General features: G+C 58.2%; 1 protein-coding gene and 1 pseudogene across 1 annotated transcript; one reads left to right on the top strand and one right to left on the bottom strand.

Annotated features, from left to right (window-relative positions):
* Nucleotides 1-767: 767 nt before the first annotated feature.
* LOC126983125 (uncharacterized) lies at nucleotides 768-8,711 on the bottom strand. The gene is made up of 7 exons (XM_050835622.1): nucleotides 5,954-8,711; nucleotides 5,247-5,905; nucleotides 2,809-3,015; nucleotides 2,396-2,687; nucleotides 1,848-2,119; nucleotides 1,366-1,603; nucleotides 768-1,111 (listed from the first exon to the last, which is right to left on the bottom strand). Exons 1-7 carry the CDS (start codon nucleotides 8,709-8,711, stop codon nucleotides 768-770), a joined length of 4,770 nt encoding a protein of 1,589 aa, XP_050691579.1.
* A 1,688-nt stretch (nucleotides 8,712-10,399) lies between these two features.
* LOC126983375 (histone H3-like) lies at nucleotides 10,400-10,825 on the top strand (annotated as a pseudogene).
* Nucleotides 10,826-22,368: the final 11,543 nt, after the last annotated feature.

The following is a 22,368-nucleotide window of genomic DNA, read 5'->3' as shown; positions in this document are numbered from 1 at the left end:
CTTGTTAAAAATAGCCGTTATTTCGTCCTGCATCTCCGCCCCAGCGTTCCGGAGGAATGTGTACGGTATGGCATCATCTCCAGGGGCAGTGTCTTTCCTGGGGATGGCTCGCACAAGCTCCTCTCTGCAGGCTGCCGTGAATGCCACGATCCTAACAGCGTAGGCTTCCCTCTGAAGCTCCCTGGTGGCCGAAGGCAGCCTGGCAGACGAGGCCCGGGAGACAAAGGTGGTAAGCAGTCTCCCGGCCTCGACTTGAGGCTGCGGGTGAAGTGGCGGCCTAGGCCTGGCCCTTCGTGCAACCGCTCGGAGCTTCCGCTCGGCAGTGGATACACCGGCGTCGATGGTGTCGCACCAGGATAGCCAGTGCACCCTCTCTGCAGTTGCCTTAGCCCGGCGGATGGCCGCCCGGAGGAGGCCCCTCGTGGCGTCGGTGTTGTGACGCCTGTTGAGTTTACGCGCCTGATTGACTCTGTTGTTGGCCTCTTTTATTTTCCGCATTGTAGTACCACCGGTCCTTATAGTTCCGCTTCGCAGGTCTGGTGGTGGGGATGACCTCGTCAGCTGCACTGCGGAACATCTCAATCAGGCGCGCCGCCGCTCCCTCTAAGTCGTCAGGCCCGTCGGTGGTCGCCAGATGACGGACATCCGCGGCGCGGAACCTAGGCCAGTCAGCCCTGCTCAAGTTCCAGCGTGCCGGCCGCTGCGGAGCCACAGGCGGTGCCACAGGTAGGGTGGTGATAGTGGCAAAGTGGTCGATGGCTAGGCTGTCATGCAGGGCCCACGTCGCGCCGACAGCAAGAGGCTGCGACACCAGGGAGAGGTCCAGCACCCCCCCCGCGGACGTGAGTGGGCTCCCCCGTGTTGAGCAGAGTGACAGTCGGCAGGTCCGCCAGCGTTGTTGCGATGTGGCGGCCGACACGGTTGTTCTGGCGGCTCCCCCATCTCTCGTGGTGGGCGTTAAAGTCGCTGCCGATGAAGGTGGGCTCATCGGCGGCGAGTGAGAAAAGCTCGGTGAAGTCTGCAACCGCAGCCTGGCCACTGTACACACAGTAAAGCTCTATGGTCGCGCTCGGCGAGGCCACCCTTACTGCCAGCACCTTCACGCCGTCACCTCATGGCACGGGATGAGTCACCCTAGTTCAAGGAAGTGCATCCCTGACCAAAACGCCACACCCACGCGCCGCACCGGCAACGACAGGGAGGTAGAAGGCCCTGTAGCCCTTAAACCGCACCGACTGGCCCTCACCCAGGAGTGTCTCCTGCAGGAGGACGACATCGTAGCCGCCGGTGCCGAGCGCAGCTCGCAGGAGGTGGACCTTGCTCCGCACGCCACAGACGTTCCACTGCAGGACGCTCAGCGGCGGCCCCTCGCGGACGCCGCCGGGGTGGACACGGGGGCCGTCGTGAGGGTGGGCGCAGGGCCGCGGCGCCTCTGCTCCACCCTCCGCTTGGGCTGTATGATGCGGGAGCGCGGCGGGACTGTTTGCACCGGGACGTGCGACCGTGGTGGGGAGCGGCCGATGGCGAAGGTGACTGATGTCTGACCCGGTGGTGAGCTCTGGGTGGCGGGAGCCTCGGGCGCGTCTGTGTCCATCACAGCCTCCTGGTGAGGGAGGGGGGTAACGGTCGGCATGGGCTCGGCGGGAAGAGAGGCGGGGCTCCGTATTTCTTGAGGCGCTGCCGGTGTTGGAGCTGTGTTTGCAGTTGTCGGAAAGTGCTCCGGAACGATCGCCTTTGCAATTACCTCTATCGCTGCCTTGTCCGGCGTCAGCTGTAGTAGAGTGGTGAGGGCCAAGGCAAAGCTTGTTAGTATGCCCTCCAGCGCGTCCTTGGTGACGAGCACTGACCCTGGGGGTGGAGCTGACGGACTGACAGTTGCGCCGTCGGTGTTTGCGCTGTGCCATGGGTGGGGGGGGGGGCGGTGTGGGAGCACGGTGTTGCCGCTGCGAGGGGCCCGAGGTGGAGGCAGGATGAGATTGTGAGGCAGGCGTTGAGGTGGAGGGTTTGATGGCGTCCGCACGAGGTTGCGGGGCAGGTGGTGCCGCTGTGGTTGGGGTTGTGGCTCGGGTGGCGCGTGGCGGAAGGAGGCTGGGGAAGTGGTCCTCGGAGGCGAGCGTTGCTGGAGCAGGAGGGGCTTGCACGTGACGGGGGCGGGAGCGGGACTGTCGGGTCCAAGCAGGGCGAGACGGGTTGTGGGCGGCCTGCCATTCCACCTGTCTCTGGATGCCTAGCTCGACTATAGTCCTCCGTGTGGGGCAGCGGTGGCTCCAGGCGTGGTGGTGCAGCTTGCAGCTCGGACAAGCTGCCTGCACCTCTTCCCCGGCCTTGTATTTTTCCAATCACCCCTCTGTCATGTGCGGCCCGGAGCACATGCCGCAAACAGCGGGGCGGTTGCATCGGGAGCAGTGGTGCCTGAATTGTTGGCAGAAGTAGCATCTCAGAGGCTCCTTGTTGAAGGGGCGGGTGTAGAATACCCCCCAGCTTCCCAGGTCTAGGGAGCCCGGGAGTGGCCCCTTTAGGGTGATCATCACCTGTCTGGTGGCGAGCCCGTCCCGCGTCAGGCACCTGTCTGCAGAGAGGACGTCTGGGTGGCGAAGGAGGGCCTTCAGGGGCATTGCCACGGGATAGGCGGTCATCACGCCCTTCGTGGTCGCCTCGCCAACCTGTCGCAGGGTGACAGGCTTGCCCTGATTCGAGGTAACGGCCAGGAGGGAGTGGAGCACAGCTTCCGATGGCGGGATCGCAAGCACGCTCCCCGACTCTAAAAAAACGGAGCTGAAAGCGGGTGCCAAGCTGCTCCTCCAGGGCCTCGGCAAGGTCGAGAGCCGTATCGAACCCCGCCGTCGGAAGACCCAGGACTTTAAGGGTCGAAGGGCCGGAAGCAGCAGACTCGGGGTGTGATGGAGGAGCAGTGCCGGGCGTGGCAGGGAAGGAAGCAGCAGGAGCGGCGTTGGAGGTAGAAGCGGTGCCGGGCAAGGCAGAGACAGCAGAGGTAGCGGCGTGGTTGGGGGGCGCCTGTCGCCCACCGTGGAACAAGGTGGCAACCGAGGAGTCAGAGGAGGCGGGCGTGGCAGCAGCGGTGGCGGTCGTGGTAGCAGCGGTGGCGGTGGACGAGGCAGAGGGTCGAGCAGCGGTGGCAGTGGGCGTCAGCCGAGAGCGGCGTCTACGTCTCCCCTCCACCAGCACCCACTCATCATCAGACGAGGGGGGGAGCGGGGCAAGGGTCGCCTCATCGCACTCGCTCTAAGACTCAAGGCGGAGCTGTTTGTCCAAGGGCGACCCGGAGTCGGAGACTTCCGAGTCGCTGACAGGGCGGTCACGTTTGTCAGAGGGCATCCTATCAACGAGACAGCCCGAAGGCTGAACCACAGCTGGACATATAAAACAAAATAAAATAAAAAGTACAAAAACAGAACTAGCCTAGCAAAAAATAAAAGCCGCTAGCCTTCAACAGCAGGGGTCTACAGCAAACCCACCCTCTAAAGGGCTCGGGAAGCACTACTGTTGCCCCTAATGGGTCTTGGGGGACCTAACAAGAACCCCCTCATCCTAGGGGGCCCCCTCGTGGCAATGCCCTCGGGGTTCGGCTTCGTACCACACCAGGGTCTAATGGCTCAAGCACACAAAAAACAAAAGAAAAGAAAAGCAACAGTCACACAGTTGCGTGTAACAAGCGACACGTGAACAGGTGCACGACAGTGCAACCTGACACAGCAGCGCGAAGCAGGAGTGCAGCGCGGGACAGTGAGTGAGGTGGCGGGCTGGGAAGCCGGGCTGCCAGGCGCAGAAGTGCAGCTGACAGCGTCGCGTGTGTGTGTGTGTGTGAGGATTTATCCCCTAAAAAGGGGGAACGGGCCTTTGTCGGTGCGACGGCCCGTCGCAGGGGGGAACCCGCCGCTGGCGTGCGGCGGGTGTGGGGAAGCCTCCGCCGCCGCCACAGCCACGAGTAAGAGCCGGCGAGCAGCGACGGAGGCACAGGCTCTCTGGGCAGGCGCCCAGCAGACACCCGTAGCTGACATGTGCGAGCAGCCGACTGGTCAACTTGACCACGGAGTGGTGGCCCTAAGCGAGGATGACCCCACGGGTCCACCTCGCCTCCGTAGAAGGGCCACCCGGCTGCTCGCCCGAGGAGTGCTGGCGTTCCACTGACAGAGTCGCGTGGTGGTGAAGGATTTGCCCCCTAAAGAGGGGGAACGGTCGCGTTGTTGTTGTTGTTGTGTGGGATTTACCCCCTAAAAAGGGGGAACGGGCCTTTGTCGATTGACGGCTTGTCGCAGGGGGGGATCCCGCCGCTGGCGTGCGGCGGGTGTGGGGAAGCCTCCGCCGCCGCCACAGCCACGGGTAGAAGCCGGCGAGCAGCGACGGAGGCACGGGCCCTCCAAGCATGCGCTCAGGAGCAGCCCGTAGCTGAGCCGAGCGAGCAACTCAACAGTCTATAGGTGACCCAGAGGCCGGGAGAGTTGCTCGCTCGACGAGTGCTGGCGGTCCACTGAACGGTCGCGTTGTTGTTGTTGTGTGGGATTTACCCCCTAAAAAGGGGGAACGGGCCTCTGTCGATTGACGGCCCGTCGCAGGGGGGAACCCGCCGCTGGCGTGCGGCGGGTGTGGGGAAGCCTCCGCCGCCGCCACAGCCACGGGTAGAAGCCGGCGAGCAGCGACGGAGGCACGGGCCCTCCGAGCAGCTGAGCCGAGCGAGCAACTCAGCAGTCTATTGGTGGCCCAGAGGCCGGGAGAGTTGCTCGCTCGACGAGTGCTGGCGGTCCACTTGCTTGCTTTTAAGATTAACCCCTAAGAAGGGGAGCGGGCCTTTGTCGACTACGACGGCCCGTCGCAGTCATGGCTGGGGCTATATATGTGCATACACGGCACGCCGCGCGCACGTGTGCATGTACATATATACATACACACGTGCACACACACGCCGATGTACGCACATATATGGATAGTTAACACCCCTTCCCACTAAGTGGGTTGGGGCACAGGCGCACCAGGCGTCCTGTAGCTGACTTAAAAATCCAATCACGCACATACACACAAACACCCACACATACATACAGCCACTCTAACACGCCCACATATACAGAACAGAGAGCCTACCTGGGCGGCTCATATGCCCGCACTAGGGCAGTAAGCGCCCTGTCGTCCAGGGCCCCCACCAAGGCTGGCGCTGAGAGCCCGTCTCGGTTGGGAAGCAGGTTGCGCGTCGCACCGCACTCGAGGAGGTAGTGGAGGAGCGGCTGGAGGACCTCCTCCTCGCAGTAAGGGCACACGACAGGGGCAGGGTCATCAGGGTGAAGGACTGACGCACATTTGTAGCCGAGACGGAGGCGGCGGATGTTGGATGTCTCCCGTCTCGGCAGGTTTGGCGGGGGTTGGCGGGCGCCGGTGTTAGTGGCCGCCGAGTACCAATACGCGGACGGCGAGCCCGCAGCCAGGGCCTCCTCCAGCTCCCTGACAACCCCAGTAGCAGATCGTGCGGCCATGTCCCTCTTCACTTGGGCCAGGCTCACCACAACAGGCCGCGTGACAGCAGGCAGGAGCGTTGCCTCAGCAGCAGCGCCGTCCGCCGCCTCGGTGCCCGCCACGCCCGAGTGGCTGGGCAACCAATTAACTTTTACTGGGCGCCCCGCTCCTCTCAACTCTGCCAGCCTCGCGAGGATGGAGGTGAGGAGGGACACGTTGTCGCGCGGGGGGTCCTGTAGCAGAGAGCGGATGGCAGGGACTGAATCGCAGTGGATCAAGACAGGGCCCCGACCCCCCTCCACTGCATGATCCAGCGCCCCGCCAATGGCTGCCAGCTCAGCCTGGGTGGAGGAACAGCCGTCTGGCAGACGATATACAGCAGTGGCCCCATCGCACACAGAAGCAGCGCCGACAGCCCCCGTCTGGTGGTTGACGGAGCCGTCTGTGAAGTACACGGAGGCTCAAGGGTGCGCTGCTTCCCGCTCTCTGCTGTCTGCCTCCCTGGCCAGCTCCAGAGGGGTGAGGAGGGCCTTCCTTTTGGCGAGCGGCCGTATGGTGGCTGTTAAGGCAGGCGGCTCCCACGGGGGGCGGGCAACGTAGGTGGGGTGGGGGGCATCCACAGCCGTCGCAAGGGCGTGGGGGAGTCCGCTCCTGCGAATCGTGGCCGCCGCCACAGTCGCCCACGTTATCTTGCGGAACAGGAGGGGGTCCTGCAGGAGGGCCTGCCCGACGGAGGCGCGGAGCTGCTCCGCCCCCATGCGTCTCAGCAGCGCCGCCAGATGCCCCACTGAGAGTTGGGTGACTCTCGCGGCGACGCTGCACACGCATTTCGTCCACATGGGGGCGCCAACGATGACGCGGAGGGCGGCGTTCTGAGCTGTCTCCAGCGGCCGAAGCGCCACTGGACCCACCGTCAGCAGGCACGGCGTCCCGTAATCAATACAGGACCGAACGTCCTGGACGTAGAAAGTCCGCAGGACCCTGTTCCCAGCCACACCCGCTGTTCTGGCAAGGGCCCTCATCACATTAGTGCGCCGCCGTACCTCGTCCCGCACGCGAGCGATGTGCGGGCCGAAGGACAGACTGGAGTCAACAGTGACCCCGAGGTACTTGTAAGTGTGCACCCACGGCACGGGCGTACCCTCGAGGTCGAAGGGCTCAGGAAGGTGGCCGTGGCGGAAGGCCATGGCCCTTGTCTTAGTCCTGTTGACGACCAGCCCTAGGGCGGCGCACGTCTGGTTCAGCCGGCGGAGGAGCTGGCGGGCGCAGGCCACGTGGTTGGGGCCCCACACCACCAGGGCCACATCGTCCGCATACGATAGGACTCTGGCGTTTCCGCTCGTCGGAAGGGATGTCAACTTCTCGACGAGCAGATTGAACAGCACGGGGCTCAGGACGCCACCCTGAGGCGTGCCGTTCTCAAAAGTCTCTATCGCGGACGTATGGCCCTGAAATCGGACGGCCGCTCTCCGTCCCTCCAGGTAATGGCCCACCCACGCCAGCAGGCGGCCACGGACGCCCCTTTCAGCTAGAATGGAGAGCATGGCTGGGGCTGAGGCGAGCTCAAAAGCTTTCTCTAGGTCAATAAATACCACCACCGCCCGTCTCCCCAGGACACCAGAGAGGAGGGTGGATATGCAGTCCCTGGTGCCCCTGCCCCGGCGAAAGGCAAAGAGGTGGTGATGGAGGGAGCCCATCGCCCACTGAAGGCGCGGAAGTAGGACTCTCTCCATACACTTGCCGAGGCAGCTTAGGAGGGAGATCGGCCGATGTTGGAGCCCGTCTCCACTCTTGGGGATGGGAACAATGGTGGCCAGCTTCCAGGAGGCTGGCAGTGCTCCGAGCTCGAGGGATGTGTTGAAGAGTCCCAGAACCTCTGCCTGCATGTCCGGGCCAGCGTTCGCCAGGAAAGAGTAGGGGATCCTGTTGACCCCGGTGGCGGTGTCCTTCCTGGGGATGGACCGCTCCAGCTCCCATAGCTCTATAGGCGCGTCAGTGGCATGCGCCTGTAGGCAGGCCTCCCTGAAGGCGGCTACTCTTCCGGGGTTCGCCTCCCTCAGCAGGTCGCGAGTGTGGACCGGAAGCCGGGCGGAAGCAGCACGGGAGGAGAAGGTGGCAACAAGCCGCTCCGCCTCGGCCTGTGGCTGTGGATGTAATGCTGGGCGCGCAACGGCACCCCCCGCGACGGCTCTCAGCTTCCGCCAGAGGACTGCAGCGGACGTACAGCCGTCAAGTCCCTCGCACCACGCCAGCCAGTGCTCCTCCTGCACCCGGTCGGCGGTTTCCCTGACGCGACGGACAGCAGCGCGCAGCAAGCCTCGCGTCGCCTCCGTGTTGACTCTCCTGTTAAGCTTACGGGCCTGGTTGACTCGGTGGTTCGCCTCCCTCACCTCCTCGGTATAGTACCACCTTTCACGGTGGATCACCGCCACAGGCCGGAGGAGGGGGATCGACTCATCAGCAGCAGCTGTGAAGGCGTCAACCAGGCGCTCGTCCGCCGCCTCGAGGTCGTCGGGCCGGATGGTGGCGGCCAGACGACGGGCGACGGCCCCGCGGAACCGAGGCCAGTCAGCCCGGCGCAGGTTCCAGCGCGGAGGCCGCTGTGGTAACACAGGCGGCGGGACAGGGAGTGCAATAACGGAGGCGAAATGGTCGCTCGCGAGGTGCGGGTGGAGGGTCCACGTTGCGCCGACTGCAAGTGGCTGCGACACAAAGCTGAGGTCCAAGACGCCACCAGCCATGTGCGTGGGCACCCCGGTGTTGAGGAGCGCAACCCCAGGAACGTCCTCCAAGGCCGAGGCAAGGTGGCGCCCGGCGCGGTTCCTCCCCCCACTCCCCCACCTTTCATGGTGGGCGTTGAAGTCACCCCCGATGAAGGTGGGTTCGTCATTAGCCAGGGAGAGGAGTTCAGTGAAGTCGGGCTCGGCCCGCGGCCCGCTGTACACGCAGTAGAACGCGACACACGCGCTCGGCAAGGTCACCTTGACTGCCAATACCTCCACACCGGCACCGCACAGCACGGGGCGATGCACTCGAGAACAGGGAAGTACATCCCTGACCAAGATACAACACCCACGCGCCGCACCGGCGACGGCAGGAAGGTAAAAGGCCCTGTAGCCCTTGAAAGGCACCGACTGGCCCTCCCGAAGGAGCGTCTCCTGTAATAGGATGACGTCAAAGCCGTCGGTGCCGATCGCAGCTCGCAGGAGGTTAACCTTGCCGCGCACGCCGCACACGTTCCACTGCATAACACTTAGCGGTCGGTCGCCGAGGAGGCCCCCGGGGTGATCACAGGGGCCGCCGCGCGCGAGGGGGCCGGCCCCCTGCGCTTCGGGGTCACCATGCCCTTGGGCTGCGGGATGCGGGAGCGGGTTGGAGCCGCCCGCACTGGGATGTGTGAGCGGGGCTTGGCGATCTGGGACGCCTGCGCTGGCTGGGCCACCGAGACGGCAGGTGCCACTGCTGCCTGGGAGGGTGCGTCGACCTCCATGCGGGCCTCCGCCGCGGGAGGTGGAGCGTCCTCGCGGGCAGGGGTCTGCACAGTTGGAGGCGCAGCAACTGGAGTTTGCAGCGGGGTGGCGGGAGACGCGACCGGACTGTCGACGGTGGGGAAACACTCTTCCACCGTCGCCTTCGCGATGACTCGCAGCGCCGCCTCGTCCGGTGTGAGCTTTAGGAGGCCTGTTAACGCCAGAGCGAAGCTCGCCAGCATCCCCTCTAGTGCAGCCCTGGTGACCAGGACATGGCCGGGAGGAGGAACCAGGGGTGCAGCTGGCGCGATCAAGGGAGGGCGCGGCCCGCGGTTCCTCCGACGCCTCACGCGCTGGGGGAGGGCCGGTGGAGGCATTGCGGGAGTGAGCTGCGTGGAGGGGACCGAGGCGGATGCCGGGCGCGGGGGAGGGGCTGGTGTTGAGGTGGAGGCCGGTTGGGTTTGCGTGGCGGGCGGTGGAGGAGGCGTGGCTGGCGGCGGCACAGCCGGAGCAGCGTTGCCGCGAGACGTGGCCGGTGGTGGGAGGGCCGGGAAGTGCTCCCGGGAGACGAGCGTTGTCTGACCGGGTGGGGCAGGCCGACGCTGGGACCTCGAGCGGGAACGCCCGGTCCACGCCGGCCGAGAGGGGTTGTGTGCCGCACGCCACTCCTCCTGCCGCTGGATTCCCCGGTCCACGATGTTCAACCGGGAGGGGCAGCGCCGGCTCTACGCGTGGTGGTGCTGGCGGCAGTTGGGGCAGAGGGCGGTCACGCTCTCGCCGGCCTTGTATTTCGCAAGGCAGGCCTCCGTCATGTGCTGCCCCGAGCACATGCCGCACACTGCCTGGCGATAGCAACGGAGGGGCTCGGCGTTGAAGGGGCGCGTGTAGAATACGCCCCAACTCCCCAGGTCCAGCATGCCTGGTAGGGGGCCCCTCACCGAATGAGGACCTGCCTCGTGGCAAGGTTGTCGCGCGTCATACACCGCTCTGCCGTGACTGCGCTCGGGTATCGGAGAAGAGCCTTGAGAGGCATGGCAACCGGGTAGGTGGTCACCACGCTCTTGGTGGTTGCGTCGCCCATCAGCCGCACGGAGGGCTTCCTCGGAAGGCGGGGTGACCAGCACGCTGCCGTTTTCCAGGAAGCGCATCTGGAAGCGGAGCCCGAGCTCCTCCTCCAGGGCCTCCGCCAGGTCGAGGGCAGTCTCGAACCCCGGTGTTGGAGGGACGACAACCCTGGGTGTGGCAGGAGATGCAGCAGCGTGGCGGGCAGCAGCCTGCTCGGGGTGCGAGACGGCACCGAGCAGGGTGGAATGGGCAGCGGCGGAGGCAGATGAAGGAGCAGCGGTGGAGGCAGTTGAGGTGGCAGATGCACTGCCTGACGGGGGCGGGCAAGCGCGGGACTAGGAGGCAGCGCATGCGCAGGACGCAGACCACCGCTCCTCCCCCGCTAGCAGACTTAGCTGTTCTGTTCGTCCGTAGCCATGGCCCGTAACAAGCAGACTGCCGGGAAATCAACCGGTGGCAAGGCGCCAGGCAACCAGTTGGCCACCAAGGCCGCTCGCAAGTCGGCCCCGGCCACCGGAGGAGTCAAGAAGCCTCACCGCTACAGGCCCGGGACCGTGGCCCTCCGTGAGATCCGCCGCTACCAGAAGAGCACCGAGCTCCTCATCAGGAAGCTGCCCTTTCAGCGTCTGGTGCGCGAGATCGCCCAGGATTTCAAGACCGATCTCCGCTTCCAGTCCTCTGCCGTCATGCCTCTGCAGTTAGACTCCGAGGCCTACTTCGTCGGTCTCTTCGAGGACACCAACCTCTGAGCCATCCACGCCAAGCGTCTCACCATCATGCCAAAGGACATCCAGCTGGCCCGTCGCATTCGCGGCGATCGTGCCTAAGCGCGGGTTGCCCGTCCGAGTACAATCTGCTCACACTACATCTAGGTTATTTTCAGGGCCAGTCACTTTCCGGGAGAGAGTTTGGACAGACACTGGGGCCGGCAGGGGGGGAGGAGGATCACTGGCTCGTTGCCTTTCCCACATATCCTTCTGCTTCATAATCTCATATCAATTGGTTTTGGTGGCGGGGGTTGGCTTACTTTGATTTCTCTCTTCACTTATTTCAAATGGCTGGTGCACGAGTAGGGAATTTGTGGGGACTACCTGCAGGCAGGAAGACAGGAATTACCAGAAAATCAGAAAACGCAACATCATGATCTGAAAGTGGTGGGAATGAAGTATTTAAACCCGTAGTCTCAAGTTATAGCTATGGGTGTTGGGATTATCTTGTTGAACATTTGACTCTGAGGGGGAATTACCAATATCAAGGTCCAAAGGTGAGGGAATTACTTTCAGACGATCACTGTGAACTTCTAGACTAACTCCAGTATTTGACTCGAGAACCTCGAACCGATATCCCCTGACATTCAGAACAACTCGGTAAGGACTCACAAATTGTGACTGTGTCACCCTATTTTAATCCCACCGAAGGCGAGAAAGGAGTATCCTTTCTAACTTCTTCCCCAAGCAGCTCAGGAGTGAGATGGGGCGAAACTCACCTCCGTCACCGCTCTTGGGGATGGCGACGATGGTGGCAGTCTTCCAGGCTGCAGGGACAGCTACGCGTACATAGGAGGCGTTGTACAGGGCGACGATTTCGGCGTGCCGAAGAAAGGCGTAAGGTATTTTGTCGTCCCCCGGGGCCGTGTCCTTGTCAGGGATGGCCTTTTCCAGCTCGTGGAGGTGTATGGGGGCGTCGTTGGCATGCCCCTCTAGACAAGCCTTCCTGAAGGCTCGCATCCTTGCCGGGCACACCGCCCTCTGCAGTTCCCTGGTGATGGGGGGAAGCCTCTCAGAGGCAGCACGGGTCACAAATGTATCGATTAGCCTGTCTGCCTCCTCCTGCGGCTGCGGGTGCAGCGCTGGCCAGGCGACCGCCCCCTCGGCCACTGCGCTTAGCTTGCGCCAGAGTACGGCAGTGGACACACTGGCGTCGAGTGAGCCGCACCACTTCAGCCAGTGCTCCTCCTGCATTATGGCCGCAGTCGCCCTAGCCAGTCGGATGGCAGCCCTTAACAGATCTCTCTTGTCGCCTCAGTGTTGACCCGGCGGTTGAGTTTCAGGGCCTGATTTACCGGTGGTTGGCCTCGCGTAATTCGGGGCAGTAGTACCATCGGTCCTTACGGCCCGGCACCACAGGTTGCGAGCGGGGTATCGCCCCGTCTGCCGCCCGCCGGAAGGCGTCAATCAGGCGTATCTCCGCCCCCTCTATGTCGTCTGGCCGGATGGTGTCGGCGAGGTGGCGGTCGACGTCTACCCTAAATCTCGCCAAGTCCGCTCGGCCTAGGTTCCAGCGCACCGGTCTGGGAGGTAGCAGTGGTGGCGGAACCGGAAGGTTGACGAGGGTTGCAAGGTGGTCGCTCGCAAGACTGTGGTGGATGGCCCACGTCGCCCCGACGTCGAGCGGCCGCGTGACCATGGAAAGGTCTAGCACCCCTCCCCTGACGTGCGCTGGCTCCCCCGTGTTCAGGAGGGCGACCTGAGGCACCTCCTCCAACGCTGAGGCGAGGTGCCGCCCAGCGCGGTTTCTCCTCCTGCTCCCCCACCTCTTATGGTGGGCGTTGAAGTCGCCCCCCATGAAGGTGGGCTCATCGTTAGCGAGGGAGAGGAGCTCTGGGAAGTCCGGTACAGCAGTTGGATTGCTGTACACGCAGTAAAACGTGATAGTTGTGCTCGGCAAGGCCACCTAATAATAGCGACGGTACTCAAGTCGGACGTCGAACCGAGAGTGTTCTCGGACGCGGCCAAGCAGGTAGTGGGAAACCTCTTCCCGGAAACTCCGGCTCGGCAAGCTTCTGAACCACCTGTCCAGGCTCCCTCCCCCAGCGGACCGTCATCAACCCCATCCACGCCGCCCCCTCGTGCTCTGAAGACCCCCCCCCTCCGCCCTCGTGCGCGCGAACAGCTCCGCGCCCCTACCGACCCCCCTGCCCGTTGCAACCAGCCAGCATTCTCCGTTGGTGTCACCGCCCCCTGCTTCCACCTCCCTGAACGCGGGCGGGCTGCCGACCCGGCCGGTGGTGGACCGGGACCCGCGCTCCAGGAAGCTGTCCATGTAGATGCCCACCGCCTCACGGTCCTACAGCGTAACATCTGTGGCATCCGTTGTAGGTCACAAAGGACACAAAGAACACAAAGGAAGAACAAACAACAGCAGACCTGCTGGTCCTTACGAGGTTGTTTGTGACAAGCTACACTAACTATCTAATCAAAGGTGGAAGAAGAAGGACAGCAAAGGCGAAGGCTCCTCCCCACCCCCCCATCCCTCCAGCCAAAGCTGGCAGGAAAGGAAAAAGAACCATGCAGCATGGAAAAACTGCATGGAATTTATGTAGGAAAGAGGAAAGAACTACCATTACTGCTACCACTAACCGGGCGATAAAAGCGGACAAGGACACCAGTATTCGAAAGAACTAAACGTTATTACGACAATTAGTAATATCTTAGTTGCTGGTTGGATTCAAAACACTTGTCTAATCTATTCTTGAAGGCCGTAACTGTTGTATTATCAACGACATCACAGGGTAGAGACTTCCAAGCATTAACAACTCGATTGAAGAAGAAGTGTTTAGCTTCGTCCGACGAGAATCTTTTACCACTTATCTTCAAATTGCGATTTCTTCTTGTTCTATTTGATCGATCAAGTGTAAAGTAATCTTCCGCAGTAATATCAGTGAATCCTTTAAACATTTTAAACACTTCTATTAGATCGCCTCGCATTCTTCGTTTTGATAGGCTGAATAAATTTACTTCTTTAAGCCTTTGTTCATATGACAAATTTCTCAACCTAGGAATCATCTTTGTTACTCTTCGTTGGACCTGTTCCAACTTTTCTGTCTTTTCTGTGGTAGGGACACCAAAACTGTACACAGTACTCTAGACGGGGTCGAACCAACGAATTAAACAGTTTTAATATTACTTTTTCCGATTTATTATTAAAGACTCGTCCGATGAAGCCAACCAATTTGTTTGCAGTTTTAACTACCTCTGAGCAATGCTGACCGGGCTTTAAATCGCTTGATATAGTAATTCCAAGATCCTTTTCTTTACTTACTGCAGAAAGTTGTTGGCCATTCATTACGTACCGAACGCGATTGTTATTTTTTTCCGATGTGCAACACTTTACATTTGTCAACGTTAAATTTCATTTGCCATTGATTGGCCCAACGTGCAAGTCGATCTAGTTCTGATTGTACAGCTTCTTCGTCGAGTGTCGCAGTTACTTTACTAGCAATTTTTGTGTCATCAGCAAATTTTGATACTTTGCAAGTGAACCCATCATCGATATCATTAACATAAATTAAGAAGAGCATGGGGCCAAGCACTGATCCTTGAGGTACGCCGCTTTTGACATCGAGCCAGTTAGATGTAACACTGTTTAGAACTACTCTCTGTTTCCGCTCAGAGAGCCAGTCCGCAAGCCAATTGTGAACGTTACCCGAGATACCGTGCGCCAGTAGTTTGCTGAGCAATCGTTGGTGGGGGACCTTGTCAAATGCCTTTTGAAAATCCAGATATATGATATCTACTGATCTGCTTTCATCGAACACCTCAAAAATATAGTGAAAAAAATCAAGTAAGTTAGTCAAACACGAACGTTTACTACGGAAGACATGTTGCGAATTATTTATTATATTATTTTCTCCGAAGAATTTCACCATATTGTCGCGAATGATAGTCTCCATTAACTTACAAACAATAGATGTCAGGCTAATTGGTCGATAGTTTCCTGGATGAGACTTGTCCCCCTTTTTGAAAATTGGTGTGACATTTGCAAGTTTCCAATCCGACGGAACTTTTCCAGCTCTCAAAGATTTATTGAATATGATGGAGAGTGGTTTACAAATTTGATGTTTGATTTCTTTTAAGACCATAGGGGTAATTTTGTCTGGACCAGGAGCTTTGCTTAATTTAATCTTTTCAATTGTGCGTAAAATGTCACTTTGTACGATGAGCACGCCACTTAACATCTTTTCGGGCCTTCTAACCTCCGGCGGTTGAGGTAATAAACAATCTTCGTCGGTAAATACGGATGCGAAAAAGTTATTTAGGATTGTAGCCATTTCATTTTCATCGTTCGTGTGGTTACCATTTTTATTAGCAAGCGGTCCGATACCACCAGTGAGTGACTTTTTAATTATTTACATAGCTAAAAAATTCTTTAGGATTAGATTTACTTGTTTCCGCTATATATTCTTCAAGATTTTTCTTGCTTCGTTTTATTAATTTCTTGGTTTCGCGGCGAATTTTGTCCAACTCTAGTTTGTCAGCCTCGCTCTGAGTTGATATGTATCTACTGTATACGCATTTTTTTAAGAGATAGGCTATTTTGAATTTCGTTATTCCACCATTTGGGTTTCTTCTTAGAAGCTGAACGTCTGTTACGATAGGGTACGCATATGCTTATGGCATTGTTCAATATTGTGGTGAAGGCCCCCCAAGATTTATCAATATCTGTTTCCGCCGTGATTTCAGTCCAGTCAGAATTATTTAGAATTGATCGGAGTCTTACGAAATTAGCTCTCTGATAATCAGGCACCTTTTCTTTACTAGGAATTACTTTACTTTCTTTCATATTGATGCTGAATGTGATTGTTCGGTGATCGCTAGAACTAAAAATTGGACCAACATTTACTTCGTTAACTAGATCAGCTGTCGTTGAAAAGATGAGGTCAAGTATATTATTTTCTCGAGTCGGTTTTTGAACGTCTTGATGCAAATCACTTTCTAGTAAATTTGTGTACAGGTCGAGCCCTGTATGACAGTTCAACGGTTCACTCCATCTTTTCACTGGCAAGTTAAAGTCCCCAACAGTTACTACCTCGTAACTGCTACTTGTTTCTAATAATAATTCACTTAATGCGTGGTCGATATCAAGAGTCTGCCTTGGCGGTCTGTAGATACGTCAAATTACTATTTAACTATATTTATTTTTAATTTCAATGAAGACCGTGTCTACATTGGTTATAATATCTGTTTTCACGGATACTGGATGGAGAGAGTTGTGGATATAAAAGATAACGCCTCCACCCTGTCTGTCCTCTCTTTCATGACTAAAGATGGTATAACCCGGTAATCTATATTCCGCAATGAAATATCTATTAGAAGTGTCTATCCAAGATTCTGTGACTCCGATGATGTGATAATGATTTGTAGCTGCGAGGACTTCTAAGTCTTCAAATTTGTTACGTAGGCTACGAGCGTTTACATAGCAAGCTTTAATGTGATTCGAGTCGGGAGTTTTGCGGGTTGAGTGCACCCTTACGGTGGAGCTGCTGGTGTTCTCGCCTCTGCATTTTTTTGGCTTTCGAAGAGCCACTTGGTCACAGAGCAGCCTCCCGAAACGGGCTGCTCCAACAGGGTTTAAGTGAATGTCATCAGGAAGGAACAAGTCTGAATCGTAGTAAAAATTGTTCCACAAGTTAACGAACTGGACGTTTTCTTGTGAGCAAAGGGACTGAAGTCTGTTGTTTGTGCTGAAGGCCTTATTGTAAAAGTTAGATTCGGCACTGACCCTCGGGAGGATTCCTGAGATTATGATGTTACTGGCATCCGTTTTACGTTTATACTGCTTGATCATGCGGCGGTATTTCTCAAGCAGTTCCTCAGAAGGGGTTGTGTTTACGTCATTTGTCTCCGCGTGAATGACAAAGAGGGCGTTTCGGTCGGCATTTCTCGTGACATCATCGCACGCTGCGGTGATGTCGTCCAGTCTGGCACCTGGATAGCAGTAACGCTTTCTGCGGGCGTTTGATGAACGACCACAGAACTCAACCAGCTGGCCACGCACCACGGAGTCCCCAACTAGGCGAGTCTCGAACTCATCCTCCATGGTGTCTACCAGCACCTGGAACCTATTGAAGGTAGTGGGGGTCAGTAAGTCCTTGGTTGCCTGCTTCGGTTTGGCTCCATTCCTTACAGGTTGGAACCCGACATCCTGTGAAGCAGGAAGAGAAGCGTTAAGTGGGGCAGGATGGAAGTTGTCCTGTGAGGTAGGCTGGGAGTTAGCCTGTGAAGCAGGCTGGGGGTTAGCCTGTGAGGCAGGCTGGGGGTCAGCCTGTGAGGCAGGCTGGCGGTTGTCCTGTGAGGCAGGCCGGGGGTTAGCCTGTGAGGCAGGCTGGGGGTTAGCCTGTGAGGCAGGCTGGGGGTTAGCCTGTGAGGCAGGCTGGGGGTTATTCTGTGAGGCAGGCTGGGAGTCAACCTGTAAGGCAGGTAACACGTCCTCCCGTGAAGCAGGAGGGTCGTCTGGAGAGGGCACAGTCTCGGTGGAGGGCCTCTCCACCATCGGTGGTGAAGTCACTGCCACATTAGATGAAACAAATTCCTGAAGGGCTACAAATTTCTTTTCAAGATCATTGTGCTTGACTTTCCATTCAGTCACAGCCTTCTGAAGATGTAATCTTTGAACGCAGAGGCGGCAAGTTTTACTCAGCTGGAAGAACTGAGCTGCAAAATGTCCGGGACAGACGTCACACTTAAGGTTCGAAGGCATTGTTAGAAATTTAAGCGAATTAACAGTTTGGGCAAATTTTAAAAGCGCTTTCGAAATAACTTAAATTGTGACCATAAATTGAATTGTATAAAAATTGTGCATGGAAATTAGATACTGCTGTGTTAGATGCCTCCAACACTGGGAGTTCGCTCCCACAGGGTTTTGAAAACGCCTCAAAGACCAATCGCTTGTCCTGAGCCTCGGTCACGAGAGAGACTTTCACAACCCGGCGCTTTTCAGCTATTGTCCTCGAAGTTTTGTCCCATAGAACGGGGCCGGCGTAGTCTCACAGAGCAGAGCTGGCAAGGGAGGAAAGGAACCAGCAATTCGTTCCCACTTTCCGAAACGTCTAGCCCAACTCTGCGACCCTTTCGAGGCCTCGCCAGTGGCACCTGTCACCAGGTGTTATCCACCAACTCTAGAGAGTATCAGACGCCCTTCCTGAGAGACCAAAAGACTGAAATATTCCTCCACCTAGAAGCCGGGAGATACAACCACAAATGGCCCACGGAAGACATCTCTTTCAGGAGAAAACAAGAACCAGCTGCTATGCAGAATAGGGATGGGAGTACCGTCGACAGAGGGGAGGGACGGGGAGCTCACACCGACAACTGGTTCCCAGGGAGGCTTTTTAGTGTAGAGGTCGCCACACTCATCTACACCGCGGGCCTAAATAATTAGGCACGGTCCAGCTGACTAGGACCCTGGAACTCCAGCCATTGTCTCAAAAAGAGATCCTCTGCCTGCAGTCCAATCCACCACTGCTGCTGCCCAGAGGCTTCACCGTGACCCTGGCACGGGAGACAGAGCAGGTATTACACCTTGTCCAAGGGTGACCTGAGACTATGCAGGGCAGGGACGTCTAGTTCCCTGAGGTGAAAACAATTCACCCGCATACCGGGTGCGTGCCGCAATGGCGCGAGAGTCTCTGGATGTGGTTATCCTGCAGGAGACGCTCCTTCCAGAGGAGCGCGTGCCCTTCTTCCGGGGATACCAGTCTGTTTACCTCCCTGCCGTGGCCGGTCAGACAAGCGGGTGTGGTATCTTGGTCAAGGATTCACTTCCTTGTTCTCGAGTTCGGCACCCCGTGGCTTGCGGCGACGGCGTGGAGGTATTGGCTGTCACCATCGCGCTTGCCCGGACGCGCCTGACTTTCTATTGCATCTATTGTGGGCCTGCGGCGGAGGAGCCTTACTTCGGTGAGCTGTTCACGCTTGCCAGCGAGGAGGCCACCTTCATCGGGGGAGATTTTAACGCTCACCACGAACGATGGGGCGATGTCAGGCGCAACCGGATAGGGCGCCTCCAATCTGCCACCCTCGACGAGACCCCTCGGGTGTCCCTCCTTAACACTGGTGAGCCGACACACCTAGCGGGGGAGGTCTTAGACCTCTCCTTTCTGTCGAGGCCCTTGGGGGTAGACGCGGCATGGTAGCTCCACCACCACTTCGTGAGCGAAGACATCGCCTCCGTGGTCACCCTCCCGGTACTGCCGCCCGTTATCCCTCCCCGTCCACCTTGCTGGAATCTCCGCAGGGCTGACTGGGATAAATTCCGCCGCTGTCTCACCACCCACCTGGCCGAAACTCCCCGCCCTGCCGAGGTTGACGCTGCCGAGGCCCGCCTGGTCGCCGCCTTCCACTCCGCGGCGGACTCCGCCATACCCGTCTCCCGGCGACCCACCTTCCACCACAGGGACAGGTGGTACTATGACGAGAAGATCCGGGAGATAAACCACCGCGTCAACATGGCGAGAAAGCTCAACCGCCGCCATAACACCGAGGAGACTCGACGCCTGCGGGCCGCGGGCCGTATAGCCAGGGTAACGACCGACCGGGTGAAGGAGGAGCGTTGGGTCGCCTGGTGCGCCTACCTCGACTCCGCCACGCCGGTCTCCCTCCTCTGGCGAAAGATTCGCTCCATTAGCCGAGGGGCCGTTACCAGGCCGGCGCTTCACCCCCGGCCTCGGGAGGAGGCTGAACGCCTCGCCGAGCTCTTCGCCTCCCGTTCTGCCTCCGCTCGTCTCCGCCCTGCGGTCCAACTGAGGCAACGCCGGGTAAACCCTGGAAGGTGGCTGTCGTACCAGCGGGCTTGCCTCCTGCCACATCCATCGGACGCTACCATTCTCGTCCATGAGCTCCGGCGAGTTATTCCGGACCGCAATACCTCGCCAGGGGAGGACAAGATCAGCTATTCCATGCTGCGCAATGCTGGTCCTGCCATGGAAGCGGAGATACTCCACCTCTTCAACGCCTCATACGCCTCTCGCACTGTCCCCGCTGCCTGGAAATCCGCTGCCATTGTCCCCATCCCGAAGGCATAAGAACATAAGAACGCAGGAGTCTACAAGAGGCCGGTAAGCCTGTACAAGGCAGCTCCTTTGAACCTAAGCTCCCGTGTATCTAACCCCACATAATATCGCTGTCAATGAATTTATCTAGTCTATTTTTGAATGTGACAATTGCATTGGCACTCACCACATGACTGATAAGCCTATTCCACTCATCCACCACCCTGTTAGTAAACCAATTTTTGCCTGTGTCCCTGTTTAAACCCATTACTTCGTGTCCTACCAGGTTCTCTTACCAATAAAACCTTATGAATGTCTCCCTTATTAAAGCCCTTCATCCATTTATAAACCTCGATCATGTCTCCACGCACCCTTCGCCTTTCTAGAGAATGCAAGTTTAACAGTTTGAGTCTTTCCTCGTATGGCAAGTTTCTCAACCCCTGAATCATCTTAGTCATCCTCCTCTGCACTGATTCTAACATTTTGATATCCATTCTATAGTAAGGTGACCAGAATTGAACCGCATAGTCAAGATGAGGTCTAACTAATGCTAAATATAGTTTGAGGAAGACTTCGGGGCTTTTGTTGCTTACGCTCCTTGAAATAAATCCCAGAACCCTATTAGCTTGATTTCTAGCTTGAATGCATTGTGCCCTTGGACGGAGATCAGAGCTCACTAACACCCCTAAATCCCTCTCGCACCCAGACCTGCTTATGAGAGTTTCATTTAAGCAATAGTTGTGTGAGGGGTTGTTCCTACCTACACTCAGAATACTGCACTTCCCTACATTGAACTCCATCTGCCATTTATCCGCCCAGTCATACAATCTGTTGAGTTCACCTTGGAGAATACTAGCGTCCTGATCCGACTCAATTACTCTACCGATCTTGGTATCATCTGCAAATTTACTAACATCACTACTAATTCCTGTATCTAAGGCAGGGGATACCACGCAGTACCGCCCCATCTCCCTCATCAGCTGCCTGGGCAAGACGATGGAACGGATCCTCTTTTACCGTCTCGAGTGGGCACTGGGTCCCCTTCTTCGCCACCTCTTCGCTTTTCGCCGGGGCAAAGGCACGCGGGACTGTGTGTCAACTCTCCTGTCGGGGGTTGTTAGCAGCAAGGCAGTGGTGGTCTTTTTTCCATTTTGGCGGCTAAGGGCGTGCACGGTCTTCTTCTCAGCTGGGTCGGACGGCGACGGTCCGCTTCCAGGGCATCTCCTCAAGTTCGAAAGACTTTGAAAACGGGACGCCGCAAGGAGGCATTCTCAGCCCTCTTCTCTTCAACCTCTTTGTGGAGCAGCTCGTACGCCTCCAGGGGAACGGGCAGGCATGGGGTCCTGAGCTACGCGGACGACATCGCCATCGTCTCCTCAGGACCCAACCACGTGGCACGGGCCAGCGCCATGCTCCACCGCCTCCTTCCCTCCTGCACTGAGCTTGGCCTCGTGCCCAACCCGGCCAAGTCGAAGGCCATGGCGTTTGGTTATGTCCTTCCCCCGGACCCCCTCTACATTGACGCCGTCCCCGTGCCTTTGGTCCCTCAGTTCACCTACCTGGGCATGCTCCTCGAGTCTCGCCTTTCCTTTAAGCCCTGCATAGCCTCCGTCCGAGCGAAGATGATGTCCCGCATTAACGTCATGCGGGCCATGGCGAGTCCCTCCTGTGGGGCGGGGGACCGTGTTCTGCGCTCCTTTTATGTGAGCGCAGTCCGGTCCTGCCTTGACTACGCTGCTCCATGTCTCTTCACGCTGCCTCCCTTCTCCCCGGACCAGCTCGAGACTGCACATAACTGCGCTCTCCGCATCCTGCTCGGCACCCCCCGCTGGACGAAATGCGTGTGTCTGCGGGTGGAGCCCTTCATCTGCTGCGTCGCCGAGCGTGTCAAGCAGCTCGGTGTGGGCCACATCGTCACCCTGCTACGCAGCGCGGAGGCGGCTCCCTTTGCTGAGCGAGTGAGACGGTCTCTCCACCATGACCCACTCCTCTTTCGGCGGCAGACGTGGCAGACCGGCATCGCCCGGATCATCAGCGAGCAGAGACTGGCGCACATGTTGACAGCGCCCCTTGACCTCCCAGTGCCGGTCTATGTTCCTCCTCCTCCCTGGAGACCCCGCTCCTTTCTTCTATCTCTCCGGCCCCTTCCTGCTAAAAAAACACTCCTTTCCGCCGAGGAGCTTCGGCGCGAGGCTTTGGGACGTGTCGCTGGTGCGCTCCCTCCCAGTGTACTACACTGACGGCTCCATTCACCACCTGACGGGGGCTGTTGGTGCTGCTTTTGTGAGTGGGGGAGAGACTGCCCTTTTCCGCCTTCCCGATGGAAGCTCCTCCACGCAGGCGGAACTGGCGGCCGTCTCGATGGCCCTCCTCCACGCTGAAGAATCGGCAGCGGGGCCTGTAATCGTGTACTCAGACTCTATGACTGCCTTTCAGGCCATCGACCGGGACAACATTGTTAACAACGTCCGCCTCATCACCTCCATCTGGCGGACTCTGGGGGCCTTAGAAGCTGCTGGCCGACGCGCAACACTTGTCTGGTTGCCAAGCCACTCGGGTGTTGTGGGCAACGAGGCAGCTGATGCAGCGGCGAAGGATGCT

This window comes from Eriocheir sinensis, chromosome 53 (assembly GCF_024679095.1).
Source record: "Eriocheir sinensis breed Jianghai 21 chromosome 53, ASM2467909v1, whole genome shotgun sequence".
In the NCBI taxonomy this organism is placed as follows: Eukaryota; Metazoa; Arthropoda; class Malacostraca; order Decapoda; family Varunidae; genus Eriocheir; species Eriocheir sinensis.
The sequence above is the reverse complement of the archived record's forward strand: the minus strand, read 5'-3'. Positions and strand labels throughout refer to the sequence as shown.

Coding starts and splice junctions, on each gene's coding strand:
- LOC126983125 (XM_050835622.1), bottom strand. CDS start 8,711: ATGCAGTGGAACGTGTGCGGCGTGCGCGGCAAGGTTAACCTCCTGCGA. Junction 5,906..5,953: donor GCTGGCCAGGGAGGCAGACA/GCAGAGAGCGGG, acceptor TGTACTTCACAG/ACGGCTCCGTCAACCACCAG. Junction 2,120..2,395: donor CAGGCACCACTGCTCCCGAT/GCAACCGCCCCG, acceptor CTCCTGCTCCAG/CAACGCTCGCCTCCGAGGAC.